This window comes from Rhynchophorus ferrugineus, unplaced genomic scaffold (genome assembly GCF_030347505.1).
Source record: "Rhynchophorus ferrugineus isolate W39M unplaced genomic scaffold, kcgeb_rfMv2 rfM4, whole genome shotgun sequence".
NCBI classification, from domain to species: domain Eukaryota; kingdom Metazoa; phylum Arthropoda; class Insecta; order Coleoptera; family Curculionidae; genus Rhynchophorus; species Rhynchophorus ferrugineus.
In genome coordinates, this window is record NW_027472583.1 from 17,245,323 (window position 1) to 17,263,173 (window position 17,851).

At 29.8% G+C, this 17,851-nt stretch overlaps 1 protein-coding gene across 3 annotated transcripts in view; it reads left to right on the plus strand.

The window, feature by feature from the left end:
- Positions 1–16,790, plus strand: part of LOC143195519 (uncharacterized) — a 52,663-nt gene extending 35,873 nt beyond the window's left edge. For 2 of the 3 annotated variants that reach the window (XM_076402753.1, XM_076402755.1), the window contains exon 6: positions 13,804–16,790. In XM_076402753.1, coding sequence (XP_076258868.1) covers positions 13,804–13,910 — 107 coding nt within the window. In that variant the 3' untranslated portion in view covers positions 13,911–16,790. Of the gene's footprint in view, positions 1–608; positions 1,118–4,795; positions 5,147–13,803 lie in introns of those variants that run through there. The other variant, XM_076402756.1, reaches the window with a different exon arrangement.
- Positions 16,791–17,851: the final 1,061 nt, after the last annotated feature.

Genomic DNA, 17,851 nt, shown 5'->3' on the forward strand with positions numbered 1-17,851 from the left:
AAAAAAATATATATACAGCCGATCATTTTTCCTCCTTTTTTGAAGTCGGTTAAAAGTGCTTCCCTTTGTGGTAGTTGAAGTAGTTCTATCTTGTAATCTGTGTAAAATCAAATTTACTTGGTTTATAATCATCATAAGTTCATTTAAATGTTTAGAAACAATTATGCTTGATCTCCTTTCTACATATTTGAAAAGAAATAACGCATAATAGCGAATAATGTAAAAGATGAATCTTTGACACAAACATTGTTCTAAAACTGTCATATGCGATACGTTACTATAGCGTAAGCCACTCCATCTATAGTAAATACTTCAACTTTTTTTGGTTGGAACTTATATACTATAATAAACAGCAATTACTCATCCAAAGAAAGATAATATTTATTTGTGGTCTTTCTACTACAAACGACCTTTATTATGACCAGAAGGTGTTTGAACATTGCAACATTAATCAATATAAATTTATTGCTTCAAACCAACCGACTCGATGATTCAGTTTTATTGTTTGACGTCAAAACATTAAATCCCCACGACAGACATCAAATTCGTCGAAGCAGTGAATTATCCCCGCCTCTGGAGTACGTACCGCGTCCATAAGAGCATTTCTGCCGGCTTTACCGTTAATCCAGTCATCGCTTACGATGTCTACCGAATCGGTAACGGCAACTCTCTCTCAAACCAACCTCAGTAAAACTCCCACGAACTCCAAACCGACCTCCATAAATTCCAGCACGTTGTTAACACCATCCAACTTACAGCGTCTCCCATCCACATCCAGCCATAGTACGATCTCGGATAGTTATGGTTCCGGGTATAATTCGAAATATTTTCCATCTACTGATGAGTTCATTATATTAAGTAATGAAAAAAATAGTAAAAAATCGAAACCCACGCGTGGTATCTTGAAAAGAACTGGCTCCCTAGAGGAATTCACATATTGTAAAGCGGTAAGAGAGAACAAACATGAAATTAGACGGAAAAGTGCACAAATGTATAGCGAAAATGTTGCTCCTGTACGAAAAAAGAGCCCCTCAGGTTCGAGATCAAAGAAAAGAAGATCCAGTAAAGTGAATGGTGTGTCAGGAGGTGAGACTGACTTAAGAATATCAAATATTAAGTGAGTACCTTATATAAAATTGTGATGTAAGTAAATAATAAAATGAGGTAACCAATAAAGTTTTTTTTTCAAAATATTTTATTTGTATTATAATATTTTAAATCAATATCAATTTTGAATAGTTGCACGCAAAATCCATACACCTTTCATGCAGCATCTCAGTTTCTTAATTTTCAATCAGTCTTCTTGTATTAAGATGATAATTCCTAACAAAAATTGAAACTAATCTGAAAGAAAGTGAATGGTTCGAAATCCTAATTACTGAGAGACTTGGTAAAATCATGTTTTCATGCCATACCATGTTTATGACATGTGATACTTTGACAGCGGTCCAAGAACATTAGACCTCTATGTTGCTACACTTGATTTAAAATGATTGTCTCTATTTCTAATTTACAATTATTATATTTAATACGTCATATTTCACTTGTTAAACAAAACAAAAATATGTATTGTTTACAACAGACAACTTAAAATTTGTTATTTTATAATGTTAAATATCTCGAAATATGATCATAATTTCAATAAAGAATATTACAAATGTTTAAAAAGATATTAAATAAGACTTAAAAATATTATATTTTCTCGAATGTTTCATAATTTGTAAAACCAAACTACATTTCCAATGTAGCAATACTTAATAGCATATTAAGAACTCTTTTATTTTGTTTCTATTTATATGGTAATTTTTGCCAATGTATAAAATATACATTATTATTAAATATTTCCCAATAGTAATATATATGATAAAATGGTAGGAAATCTTTAAAAAAGAAAAAATTTTTAAAAAAGAAAATCTTTATTGGTTACCATTCATGCTTTGATGGTATTTAATTTTAAAGGATTTTTAGCAAACTTTGTCAAAAGTTTATCAAAATATTTCCAATAATTAATTTAATCATGCGACCAAACCTATAGCATATATAATATGCTTGAGTATAGATGTTTGTTTATTTAGGATATCAATATGGATACCAATAATAGTTAATGTAGACTATGTACTTTGTATATTTTGGTTCCTTTTTAATTACCTCCATAATTCGTAAATGTTTACCTATAACTTCTTAAGTGTTGGACAATACTGTTCAAATATATTCTAGTATTTCATTTCAATCATCCGACACATGTGTGTATACAATATTTTTATTCCACTTGCTATTTATGACACTATTTCTTATATACTGAACATAAACAGAAATAAGCAAAAAATTATTCGTTTTTCTTCTCACTCCTTCAAAACCTTTCAATATTGATATAAGAAAAGAAAAATAGGAATCCTTTATGATTGGTACTATAAATAAATTCTGTATAAAAAGTATCTGGAATTTAATGACGTAAAAAAATATTAGAAGAAAAAAGCACCTTTTATGTAAATTGCTACCAACAATTTAACAAATGCAATCGACTCACCTCCTCAGGGCGGTTTTTTTATATTCCCAAAACAACAATATGATAATATTTCCAGGGAGGCCCTTTGTGACCATCCATCTATACCATTACCACGATCTTTCTTTGGTTAAGAATTTGATTGTTTATGTCATACCTCAACCATATCGCAGTTGTTGTATTGCACATATGACTTCTATTTTTTATAAATAAAATGACAATAAATGGGGACAAAATTAAAAATTTTTTGGTGTATCCAGTTGTTTCTATCAATTCCAGATATTTTTTACATAGTATAGCCTTAATGAATATAATAAATGAGCTAGGCAATACGTTTAACTAAATAAAATCTGTATTTAAAAAATGCAGTAAAATGTGTATCAAAATAAAGAAACCATATTACATTGCCATAAAACTTACTGAAACTAACGCACTGTTCTGCTGTTGAACTTTCTGCTGATAACTTTGAATTTTTTAAAGAACTTTCACAGATCACAATCAACAACGCTAAAGACTGGATTAATTGGAACTCATTTACGTATTATATCAAAAATTTTACTATTTTTTATCATAGCATCATCATTACCTTTGATTAGTGTTAATTTAACTTAACATGGACATGCTAACTAGAATTAATCGATGTTATGAAGTCTGGCCCAGATAAATTAACTGTTTAATTTATAATTTGACGATTGATGGATAACAGAAAGGCAAAGATCAAATACAAAATCTCTGCAATGTATAATCCTCAGTGAATTTTTCAGCATATCCTCAAATTAAACAAAATTATAAAACGCTTAGGGAGGACTTGCCTATTGTCAAGCTAAGCTACAATAAGGGTATCGTCTATTTACAGTTCGATCGATCATAGTCACGATGCAGTCTTTGTGGGGAATTAATTTTAAATTTTGTAGATAATATTTTCACTATTGGTTAGATAACGTGAGATATTTTATTGGAAGTTCTAATTCTAACAAATAGAACACTGTTAACTTTTTTCACTGCATGTTACTAGAAGTTTTAAAAATGCACAATTATTGAATAATCTCAATATTCACATGATTACAGAGTATTCTTGGAAGTAATAATTCTAATATCAGACAGCTCAATTAGGTTTAAATTTAGTAGTTCTAATAGTAATAAAATGACTATGAAGTATGTTTTTAACATAATTTGCTTAGATCATCATGCTGTAACTTCAAGGTAAAATTTCATGATGTAGTTTTGTATCCCTATTATATTTGTTTCTAACATCAATTCGGATTTAAGAACTACTCGTTCAGTCAACGTGGTTCCAATTATGATTTTCGAATCAGTGGCATACAAAAATAACCAGCTAGATTAGATATTCATGAAGGGCCGTCATTTGTCACATGAACCACAAATTTGTACTAGCTACTTAAATATATCTGAATTGCGTAATAATTTATATCTTATGTCTTCTTCGACATTTCGAAACTGCTTCGATATGAATTAATGGAAATCAGAAGACGCTATGATTATTCAGCACTCTGGGTGTGGCGGAACTCCCATGTGAACTGCAACAATGTGTCCTTTACAACTATTCTTCTTCTAAGAGACTTTACGTCTATTAATCGTTATTTCTGGTCTTCTTTGTAACAATACATCGTTCAATTTATTCAACTAACCTCAGCAAACCTCCGCAGTAACGGTTTCACCTGATTCATCATATCATATGCACTGCGAGACTGCATAGCCATCAATAAACCGTTTCGGTGAGGATATAGATGACTCTACTAGGCTAACTTATTTAGTTTGAGATTGTCGTAGTATATGTACTTTTCATCTCCTGTTTGAAGGTTCTTTGAGCGTGCCAGCTGGGTTTTCATACAATAAGTCTTACAATTAATTGCCTTCAAGCGTTATCTGGTTCTCAAAGAAGCGCTTTGTATCTAGACTATTTTTTCAAACCAAATAACGAAAGTAATGAAGTTAAAATGTCAGAAGTGTTAAATAGAACAGCTAGGTCAGATTGCAATGTGCACTTATAATGTTAAATAAAGTTCATATTTTTATTCACTGAATAATAGCGTAAATCCAGTTCAGTTGCAGTTTAAAAATTTTCAACAAACAAATCCACCAAATTTAAATCATAAATACTAATTCTACTAATTCTTGATTATTAAAAAATACGAATCAAAGAACATCGAACGACCATAAACGTCATATTGTACCTATATTTATTTCTATTGCCTAGCTCAAGTATATATATATATATATATATATATATATATATATATATATAAACAATATCTTTTATATATATTACAGTATACAATTTCACCCCAGGACATATTCAAACACTAGTACAAAAAGTATTTTAACCAATTCAAAGAAACCAAGCAGACAATCATCCACTGACCAATCACATGAGGAAGCTCGACGTTTGAAACGAAGGAAAAAAATTATCAACATAATCTTGGGAGTGTACCTGTTTTTGTTCTGCATCAGTATATTGTGCGTGGTTGTAACTTTAACGCATCGGACGACACAAACTATCCAGTTCAATAATTCGACCAAGAACTTGACCTATTATACGTTTTCGCCGACCATTCATAATGGAAGTGTAATTTTTAGAAACGGAAAAAATTGACTAAAACTCGTTGGATAGGTAAAATATAGGTATGTTCATTTGGATTTGAAGGAGTTTGCTACTAATACACTGTGTTGCGCAAAAGGAATTTCGGTTTTTCTAAAAGCGAATTTATTCTTGTAAACTTCAAACCATAATCAGTGATAGCGTTTTGTCATTTTTATAATAAAACCATTATACCATCACTGTAGAAATTCTAAAATTTCTGGACAAAAAACTAAACCAAGTGGTTTTTAACAAGCAGCACATTGTGCATTTTTTAGCATACAAGTTCTTTTGGAGCCAGCTTTGCATCATAACAAGAGACGTTAACAAAAGGTAGTTAAGAGAGCAAGTCAGAATATATCAAACTTAGTCAAAACCCAAGTTACTAGTAATGTTAAGGTTTAGCGTTGTCGTAATGGAAGACAACACTTTTTCTATTAATCAGTTTTGCATGCTTTTTTTAATCGCGTGCTTCCATCACATTACTTGTTGACAGTACAGAAATTAATTAATGGTTTTATCAGACTTGAGGCTCATTAATGAGGGCTTGGCAATCCTGACTTCCAAAACAATCTTTTCCACATTGTTGTTGTACATGATCCACTTCTGATCGCCTACACTTATAAGTTACAAAGGTAACTCAATTTCTACAAGAATTTAATAAAAACTCGGTCTACTCGTATTAGATTTTCTACTGTTAATTCATGTAGAACTGAAGCATCTCTTTTATGCTGATGTCTAGTTCCACAGTGATGTTACTAGATGAAATAGGACAGTCGTCAGTTTACTTAGATATTTTTAAGAATTTCATCAACTTCTTCAGCGATTAGCAGATATTCAATTCAATAATTTCAGTGTGACGAATTCGAAAATTATTTTCCTTTTGTCGTAGACGGCATGTTTCTTTCTTGGTAACTATGCTAAATATCATTATGTGTTATCTAATATACATTCGCTAACATGCACGAAAACCCTTTTTTTCTCAGTGCGAAGAATCTAGAAGCCCTTTCTGAATCGTCAAACAGTAGTCCAATTTTTTTTCTGGTTTTTTTTGTCCAACTCTTTAATGTCCTGGTATAATCTTTAACCTTGCTCTTCACTAACTTCTACCAAATTTTCCGAAAAGTAGTTGTGCTGTATCGTATTGGATCGTAGCAAAAAATTATGACATCATGGAATTTTGTCATTCATTAGTTTCGTTTTCTGCAAACCAAAATACGTAGAACTCTTATACTTTTTTTTGTTGCAAAGTTTTTTTTTGTTAAAAATTTTGAGCAGGTTTTAATGAATTAACTTCTTGTTATATTTAAAACAATTGATCAATAAATATCGTGTATTGCATAGATATTATTTAACTATTTATTTATTTAATGAGAAAAAATATGGTGGACGCCAAATGTGGACTTTATATTGCGTATAAGGACTGGGAAATGGTAATCAGCTATTATTAATTGATACGCTGAATTTAAGCGTCGTGAAAAATTATTGAGTGATGTGTTGGTACCACGCTTGTGTAATCTACATAGATTAATTAATAAATAATAGATTAATTAATAATACATAGATTAATTAATAATTAAATAATTTATTTTCGAAAAGGGGGACCCGAAATTTGGCAGCCACGTTGGTAAAACTATACCTATCAAGTTCGAAAGTTATAGTAATTATTATTAAGCAAATGCCTATAGAATATTACAATATTAAGCAATGTCTGCTAACCTAGACCATTTATACTCCTCTAATTTCTCTTTCGAAAACTGATTTGCTTTTCCTGTCCAAATAGGCTTCAACTTCAGCAATCACTTCTTCATTTGTGTCAAACCTCTTTCTCTGAAGCATTCTCTTGAAATCTACAAACAGCTAGTAAACATTGCTGAACCGATCTGAGCTATACTGTCATTGAGTTAATGTTTATTTGAGTTAAAAAGCAACTCAATGAAATTGACCGTCGTTTCTTCTTTGAATTTCATGACGATTTTTCCTATGCGAAAGAAAAAACAATGTGTCTTGACAAAAACGAATAAATAAAAAAATGAATAAATTCCAGGTATATTTCGAAATACGGAGGACATAACCTTACCACTTGACTTTTGAGTATTTGATCACTTTGGAGGTATTTAGGCGGCTGCGTCAACTTAGCTGACGATCTTTTTGATTCAGACATGTAACAACGCATTAATGTTTCATCTAGTTTCACAGATTGCTGCAACAAATCCTTTTTCTAACGCTTAAATAGCTTTAAACAGCACTTTTAAATATTGATACCTGTTATTTTAAGGTTATGACTACTACTACTATGTTTAAGAAGATTAAGTAGCCACCAGTTATATACCATCAGGGCCAATACTTAGTGAATGATATGCTGGTATAGTAATACGATACTATATGCTACAATTCTATAAATATTTAATATTTAAACTTTATCTCTTATATATATACTCTATATACCATACTTATATATTAATATGTATCCAAGCATATTATTGGGAGGAAGTTCAAAATCTATGTAGCTACCTAGTATAGTAGGGTAAAATTAATGTTTCTGTGTGATACGTTTTTACAACTTCTTTTTTATATTAAACATTAATAGAGAACAGGGAGAGTCTATTCCAAATCCTAGTAGAAAATAAAGAAAATCGGTATTTCTAATTAAGGATTTTGTTAATATTCATCAGCAGATTATAAGACGTGTTAAAATGTATTTCATTAGAGCAGTTCATCCGCATTTATTATTAACATTGCTAATAAATGTGCTGCAACTATTTTGGTGTCGAAAGGCTTAATTGATATTTATGCCGTGTTGATATAAATTTCCCTCGCCTGCTGTAAATCGATAGATGCAGGATATTTAGAATATTCCGTAAAAATAAAATAAAATTTGTTTTAACTTCAATTAAACTAAATAAATAGTTCCTGTGAGATTCTTGAAATTAAAAAAAGAGTTATTATGTATATGCAATATAAATTGTAAAATATTTTAATAATAATTGTTATTATATAATAATATTATAATTATACTATTATAATTAATATAATAATATAATAATTATTATTATTATCATTAAAATCAACATTTATATCATAAAAATTATATATTTTATTTTATATTTTACATTATATTTTTATATTACATCAATATACTAAACCTAAATCTACTAAATCATTTAATTTAAATACGTCATCGAGGTATCAGGTCGGGGCGATAGGACGGCCCTCCTACTGTTCCGATAGTCGCAGGTTCGAATCATGATGGGACATGGTCATAAACTTGTTTTTGTGATTGTCTAAAAGGCAATGATGCAAGACCCGACAAGAACAATGTTCCTAGTCACGTCAGTAACCAAGCTGGTTAAGACCCTGAGAAGTCTTCTGAAATCTGGGATGATTTTTAAGTTGGTCGCTAGCTAGTCGATAGACTTAGCGCCCAAGGCAGTCGTTCGTAGCCCAGATAAACTCTAATTGGTATAAAATAGACTATAAAATATCCCTGAAAACCTCTTCGTTTCTTACTATTGTTATTTTTTTCACAAATTAAAATCTTAAAAATCTTATGGATAAACTGGATATTGAAGCAATTCGTACAGTAGTGATTTTTATGAAAAATGTTTTTCGTCTTCTGTGAACTGGGTCTTTCTCGTTGATGTCGTCGATTTTGGAAATGTTTATATCTGATTAGTCCAAAATGCTACAACAACAATCTATCTCCATTGTTTTACTAGACTGAAGGAAATCCACCAAAATCCACTCATACACACACTCTCGCTTGTTCTGTCGAAAAGCCAAGTTCACACCACTCTATAATATCATTGTCGTATTGACTTTAATTCAAGATCATGGTAATAGGGCGAAATGTATTCCATAGTGGTAAAACGATGTACTAGATGTTTGTTTACTGCATTGCTTTAAAATGTTTTTAAAATTTTATATCCAACTTTAAATTTAATTTAATGAATTGTTTATTATATTTCTATGTATAACAAAATATTACACTATATATTGGTGATTTTTTAAAATTACTAATTAACAATTAAATAATATCCATGTTACGTGTTACACAAATTACTAATATTATTATTTTGATGAGATTTTGATCTGACATAAATTTCACTGGCATTTGTTGCAACACAATTTTCAATTAGCAGGAGATCCACAAAACCGCTATTTCCATTTGTCAGTAATATTTCATTATAACCGCGACATCATTGCTCTAATTGTGTGATTAAATATTAATTTAGGTCTCCAACGAACAATACTAACCCTAGTTTCAAAATACACGGTAGTCGCCATAATTGCTTTCTGCTAACAAAATAATATTTAAAAAAACATAGGTTTAACAATAAAAGCTAGAACTAATCATATGTTAATCAAAAGAGTGCATTATGATCAAAGTATCACTATTATCTTTTGTAATATGCGTTCATTCGCAAACTGTTTGTTTATTCTAAAAATTATGCTTTAAATTTTTAAACACTGATTTAAGAAACATTGTTACTAGTCGTGGCCAACTAACCCATAAATTGTCTTTATTTATATATTATTTGTATATATCTAGGAGAACCCATAAGGCTTATCTTAATATCTGATACAATAATGTTTGTGAACTAACATTGTTGCCGTTTTTCTATTAAATGCACCTTACTACACTAAACAAGATATGATGATTTGATCCTTTTGAGTCTGTGTCCTGCTCTGGTGTTATCCAAGAATTTTAATACCTCAACATTGACATGAGAATCTTCTCATATATCATTGCAATTCTCTTGTTTTTCTATGTAATAGTCGGTATCTGAAGATATCGGTGTTAGTAATCAGTCCTGTAGTATCCTGTAGTATCTCGGTGATGATTATACTCCTCCCGAAGTATAATCGTCAAGATGTATTCCTAGAAACTTAGCTTTGTTACTATACGGAAGGATCGTATTTTGTATTGCTATTGGTGCTTGTATGGTTGAATTTCATTAATCTGATTAAATACATATGAAGTGCAGCTACGGTTAAACAAGAAATGTATTGAAGGCAAAAATAATTTTGTTTTTTTATGTTTTTTCAAAGCAAATGTATTCATATAAACTTCAAATATTAATCAATGATATTTGTGCCGTTTTGATGGACAATTTTTGTTGCTTTTCTAACAAGACCTGTTTGTGGATGAAAAACCGAACTAAACTATTTTCACAAGACTTTGAAATCTTAAAGCCTTCCCAGAAAATCTCTTTAAATTTTCGCAAAGTTACTAAACATACGTGTGGTCTAGCCATATCACGATGGAGAAGAATGCCTTTCCTATTAATTATCAATTCATTAATTTTGACTTGTTGCTCTTATAGTTGCTCTTATCACTTACTTCAGTCGCATTAGTTTTTGATGATAAAATATCGAATTAATGGTTTAGTCAAGTTCGAGCAACTCATGATGAACAATTGCTTTCCAATCCCACCAAAAGACCTTTGGTCCCATTGCGAAAGTGATCCAATTTTCATCGCTCAAAATCCATTACAGTAGTCATTCACATATAAAATCATGGTTTTTTCATTATTCACTGTTAATTCATATAAAACCTAGGTATCAAGGTTCTTTTGGTAAACGGAGTTATGTAAATGGTTTATAACTTCTGGCTATTCTCTTATTAACACAAAAAAAAAATAATTCAGGGACATAATTTTGAGTCGGCTGAGAAGATCGTACAAAAAGTTGAATAACTAGCTAAAGAACGTATCATTATGGTGTTAATAAATTAATCATAACTTTTAACTAAAGGAGAAAAATAGAAATCAATCTTTTCACAAAAAAAAACACTTCAAGGACATAATTTTGAGTTGGCTGAGAAGATCGTAAAAAAGTTGAAAAACTAGCTATAGAACGTATCATTATGGTGTTAATAAATTAATCATAACTTTTAACTAAAAGAAAAGTTTAGAAATCAATCTTTTATATATACACAATAATATATTTTTAGATTTTTTGTGTGCCATTAAAAAAATCTTAAACTAATGAGGCAGGTAGTGGGTAATATTTAATGAAATTTCAATCGCTAGATAACAGATTTCACACTCTGATTAATGTAATAATTTACTAATAAGCTATACCGGTTCTTGTAAACAAATAGTTCAACGGAAACCTTACATAAATATACAGAATCGACGGTGTGAATATAAAGTATGTATATTAAGTGAAAATGTCCATAACAAAGGACATGGATGAGTTAGGCTGAAAATTAACTGATTTATCAATGTATAAACTATGATCAATCGGTTAAATATGCATTTAGGGGTTAAGAGCTATAAGAAATTAAAACCGCTATGCAATTCCATACTCTATCTGAGTTACTCCCAAAAAAACAAGTTTAAAATTTCAAAAGGTGCTTGCTATATAAGTTACGGGATTGCCAAGTCTGTAATATCTTTTAGTATCACCCCCAAGCACGTATTTTCCTCTAACTAACTCCTCATCATCTATCATGATATAATTATGCAATTTTGAGTTGAAATATGCTTATAACATCTAACAATTCTCGAAATCCATCATTGTATAATATCCTTAACACTGCGTGATAATGTTTTTGCTTAATTGTTCCGATTTAATGTTTTTTTATGCCCTGTAGCTTTAACTCTAGTATTACTAATGCAATGCTTTACTCATACTATACAAACACTTAAACATATATAGCTAGATCAACGTAATGAGCCGAGTTTTCATTTGTGAAAGGCAGCTGAAATTAAAAAATCGAACAATTTTTGAAACAAATGAAATAAACTATAGCAAAGTACTCGATAATACCTATATCACGTACTTAATGTGCAAAAAAGATCGTCGATCCTCCAAGAAGCTTCACAAATAATTTCACAGACCGCATTGATGCCATTAATGGTGAAATTAAATGTTCGGTTCGATTGGAAAAGAATTATAAAAGAGAAAAATTAATCAACAGGAAAGGCACTGTTGGATGTTAATTCAATACTAGATCAAACACCACATCTTTACTGACTCCGCAAGGAAAGATTAACCTTACCCCGTCCGGTTATCACTTGTTCCGGTCTCTACAAGATTCTCTTAACAGTGTAAAGCTGATTTCAAAATAGACTTGCCAAAATGGTTTACGAAAACTCGATGGCGACAATATGACTTTATCAGACAGGTAATAAAGGTTCATCGCTCAAATCGTCACCTGAATCATTGATTAGTATATGTATATATAAAATTAATATATATATATATATATATATATATATATATATATATATATATATATATATATAGATAACTTGGGTTAAAAAAAAACACGAAAACAACAAAAGTGTTATTTGCTAACGCATTATATTTTATATTTGAAGCACTCAAGAATGTCTGGTAAAATAAACTGTAAAAGTTGTTTATCGAATATTTTTGTTCCAATATCGTGTTATCCCATAGACATTTAAGCTTCTATTTAGAAAATATAATCTGAGTTTTGTCAAAACTTATGAATGTCGATAAACAGAGTAATATTAATCGCAGGAACGAAATATTTCTAAAAAAAAACTTGTGTTTGGATAATTCAGTGGTTTAAAGCTTATCTCTCCTATTGATATAGTTCATATACATCTCCAACCATCTGACATCATCTGATTTCCATATCAATTCATTATCAAAGATGTCAGACCAACATATATAATAGAACATTTCTTGAAAGACTTAAGTTTGAAACTTGCAGTTTAGTTGTCACTCACTGCTGGCCAGATCTCGGTTAATGGACAAGTAAAGCAATTTAAAGCAAATTTCATGCAATTTGACTAGCCCATAACTTTTAACATATTCTATTTTATCTTGATGAACCAAAAAGAATTCAGTTTGTCGCTTTTTTCATTATATTTTCATCCGCTAATAATGATTTTGATTCCTAAAGGTGAACAATAAAAATTCCATAACCTTTCCAACTAATCGGCCGGTTTAGGTCAATTGTGAACAAACGCGACACCTACTTTGAACCTAGCGTTCTCATTGATAAATGTTTATGCGAAATAGTGAATACATCTACAACTCCCATTACACGCAACTTACCGCGACAACTTGTTGTTGGACCAAACAATTTAATTGACTTTTTAGTTTATCTTATTAACCGTTGTTATCAATGAAGCAGTTTGAATAACCAATACCGTATAAGAGTTGGATCTGACAGCGCATAAAATACATATTTTTCTCAAGTCTCATTTTACCAATGAGGGTTTATCTGGACTGGACTTACAGTTTAACGTGGGCTCCGAACCACGGTCCTCAGCATTAAACCTACCTACCGACTGGCGAGTAACCAACTTAGAAAACATTCAGAAGACATCCGGTTTTACCCAGGCTGGTTACTAGCGTGACTGGGATCATTTTCCTTGGCGGCATAAGCTTTAACGGTGCCAAATTTCACGCCTTCAGGTGTTCTAGTTTTATTCAAAAAAAGGAAATAGATAAAGATATATTCCATAAATAAATAAAAAAATAAATCAATAATAAAATATAGAACATAACATTTGTAATGTATTGTATACGTTGTATAATAATAATAATGCATCAGCATGTGATATTTTTTAAAATTTGCACTGCTAAGTTAACCCTAAAACTAAAAATAAATCCATAGAATAATTCCGTTGTAACACCAGCTTGTAGCATAAATATTTATTGATTGCCTGAGTTAATAGACAATAGCGTCTCACAAAAGATCTATTTTCGTTTTTAGTGCGCGAGGAAAATGAAAAACTGATCAATTCGATATCGAATTCTGGAAATGTATCAGCAATGTCCGTCCACCATGGTCTCAATGGGAACAACAGGGCTTTGCGATAGGAGAGACCGACGCTGGGGGTCACGTAAGGATCGTTAGAATACAACACACATTTTCCTGGGGAATTTACATTTTACATATATTTTTTCGCGATAATATATGAGATTTTTCTTGTTATATAATATTCGAGAACAATGAATCGACTAGTTGTTATATCTATTTTTGAAATGTTTAAATTAAAAATACACAGCTCTATTTAATTAATTCCTCAATTATATCAAAAGACTCTATTTAAAAAACTTAAAGACTAAGAAAGTATAATCATAAAAGACTATGTTGTATCAAAGTACTTGTATAAAAGGAATTGACATAAATCAAAATAATTGGTCATAGTTAAGTAAGTTTGATAGATATTTAATAGAGAAATAATATCAGTAATATACAGATTAATATTTTACTTTTATTAAAAAAAGTAGGTGATAACAATAATAAAGATTTTTTTATTAATCTTTTTGGAACGTCAACATGGAAACAACATGTAGAAGACCACTTCAGTAACTGATCTGCTGGACAATTTATAATCTAAATCTTATTCTAGATACTATTCTAACTTATTTTAAAGTCTATCCGAACTTATGCTAATGACTATTCTAACTTATTCTAGAAATTATTAAATTTCACTCTATGTGTATATTAACCAGTTCGTATGGTAGTTTGCGTTTGAGCCTACGCATTTCACTGTCATCGCGCACATTTAACTGTTTGGCGAGTGCATTAGGATGCACTAATAGTCTTTCAGAGTACTTCGAACTAGCACTCCGAATCACACTCGTTATGGGTTCTATGGGGACATCGCGTTGAATCAGTTTGTTGCACACGTAATATGCAGCATCGACGATGACTCGCAACATATTATTCTGGAACATCTGGAGGATATCTATGTTAGATTTGCTGGTATTACTCCACAGTTCAATACCATAGGTCCAGATGAGCCTAAGTATTGACTTATAATAATAAAGATAAATTTCAAATTTTAATATACTTAAGTTTAAATGTAAATAAGATATTACTCCTGGGTCCGAAACTGGGAATTTAAAGTATTTCCTTCTTTTGTTCCAAGAGGCGTCTCTTGAAAGCAGGCATTATATTTACGAAATGTACATAGAAAATGTTCTGAGAGCAAATTCTAATGGATAAAAGGATAATTTCAAATTTCAAGGTATGACTCAACAATAGAAGTTAACTACCACTGTATCATATTTCTAAATGTTTGTCAATTTAGAATCACGAGTCCAAATACAGGGTAACCAATTTCCTTACAAGTTTATCATTTGAATAGCCAATAACTTTTCTAAGTAGTACATAATGACTTTAACTATATCTTCTAAGAGCTTCTATATGTACTTCATAATGACTCTATAAGGTATATCTTCCAACGCTTTTCTAGGTTCCTCAATATGACTTTAATTATATTTTATATTAGATTGTGCATTCCTGCAATTGTAAATATATTCCTTCTTTTGTTGCTCTTAACTAAATATATTAATTTAAGTGCACATATTCATCACTATTTTAATTTTAATCATTCTAAAAAAAAGTCTTCTGCATCACTGAGTTCATATTATGAAATTTAAATGAAAAAAAAATTCCCTGAACTTTTTATTTATTTATTTTGTACAAACCTTGCCCTGACAATGAAAAAGATAAAAAATTAATAATGTATTTTGGTGCAGTATTTTTGATGTTATGGGCGTACTTAATTAAGTATAATTTCGGCAATTCATTTTTGTTTAAATAGATAAAGTGAAGGATTGTTATAAAACTTCTTATTTCTCTCTTAAATATCTCAATACCTGTGTATTTTTAATTAGCAACAATGTTCTTGTGCTGACTAGATGTAATAAAAATTAAAAATAAACTTCTAAAAAATATATTTCTACTATAAGCAGGGTTTAAAAGACTATATTTTAGCGAATGTTGACGTTTGTTAGTGTATAGATCTGATTTGGTTACGAAACATAATTTTGCGACATGTTACTTGACGTCAAACTAGTTTATAACGCACAAAATCTATGTATAAAATGTACGTGGACTGTATAAGAAGGATGTTTCCACTTTGTTTTCCTGTTTTATTTCGCAAATAATTCTAAAAAGACTTAGATATGATAACCAAACATTTATTAGTATATGTTTAGAGTTAAGACAATCAGTAATGCGAAATTGAAATTCGTCTATGTTTGCTCAAGTGAAAAAAAAATAAAAGAAATATATTCTATTCTTTAATCAAACTATTTATAGTGCTATCACCGATGTTGTTCTTCATTTCTACAAGCATAACACTAATGAGAAGATGATATTTTTATAAACAACAGAATCCAGAGGAATTACTTCACTATTTGTTACTTTTCCTAGAATATTTATATATGTAGATTGTGATAACTTGTAAAATGTACTGCGTTTTAGTTTTAAGGGTGTTATCATGGCCTATTTTCAAATCCAGTGTAATATTGCCAGTCATATAGACTTTTATATAGTGCATAACCGTATATCTCCGTGTAATTATATAGAAACATATATAATCCTATTCTAAAAAAAGATTAACATAATATAGAATTGTAACATAACCTCGAAACGTTTGAAAATTGAGCCACGCATTTTGATAACTAATTTACCGATACATATAAAAAAATTACAGAATTAAATATCAGACAATCAAACTAAACTGAACAAAGTAATTAAAAGTCTTGCGGTTTGTTATTTATTGTATAGACGCTTTTTTGAAAAATCGTACCGGTTTTGTATTAAGCTATTTTTCAAAGAAGCTTTATTCGTGTATATGTATCCTATTTAAATGTTTCCAAAATCTGCATTTAGACAAATAATATTCAATGTTATATTTAAATGTGTAAGCCAAAATATTAATAAAAAATTTATTTATTACGTATGGTATTTGTTTTTATTCCCTTCCTGATAAAATGGTGAACTTTTTTGTAAATATTTTGTTTATGTTAAATTCATTGTTTTACAAAACTGAAGCATTATTTTATTAATCAAGAAATGTCACAAACTCTACTGGCTCTAAGAAAAAAGACAAAAATTCTGAGAAATGAATTGTTAAACACCAATGTTTAGTTTATCTAATTATCTTATTATTAATCTGTTGATTCTTTAGAAGCATACCAAAATACATAACATTTTTATAACCTTATCATCACATTATAGAATTCAAAATTCTATATATTCATTTCAAAATAGAATTTCTATAATAAGAACATTCCTATAATAGAATAGAAAGATAATTCCAAGAATTTCAAAAATAGTAAACAACGAGGTTGCTGTTCAAGTAACTCATTCTAAGCACAGTCACTCATGTTATTAAAAATTGCTCGATATTTCAGGTTATAAAAATGATGAAAAAGTTACATAAGAATAACTTATATTATAAAAAAATAAGTTTCAAATTTCTTAACGTATCTAATACATAAAAACCTAAAGAAATCTAAATTAAAAGTTTCCAAAAAATTCCAAACTAGTAACTGAATTTTATTTTAACTAACTTTCAAAATGCAAATTACCGACATGGTTATTGACGCCACTAATTTTTTTCTGAAAGACACGCCAGCATAAAATTCAGGAAAAAATAACCAAACAGTAAAAATGAAAGAAATAACAATCCAAAAAGCCAATTTCACATAACGGTTAATTATCTAGATCCTTAAATCACGGTAACATTTTTTTTGACAGTGACAGTTTTTGAAAATTACAATATACAGAATAGACAGACTTAGATGCGACCTCCCCTATACCAACTTTTGTTCGAACGAGTCACCTAATGTCACTGAAAGCGGGTTAATTTACTATAGTGGGCAATTAGAAGATAATATTAATTATTATGTCATAGAAAATATTATTTATATTACAAGGGTAAATTAAAAAATAATATTTTAATAAAATATACAATTTAAACACTAACTAACATTATAAAAATATCCAATAAGGCAAA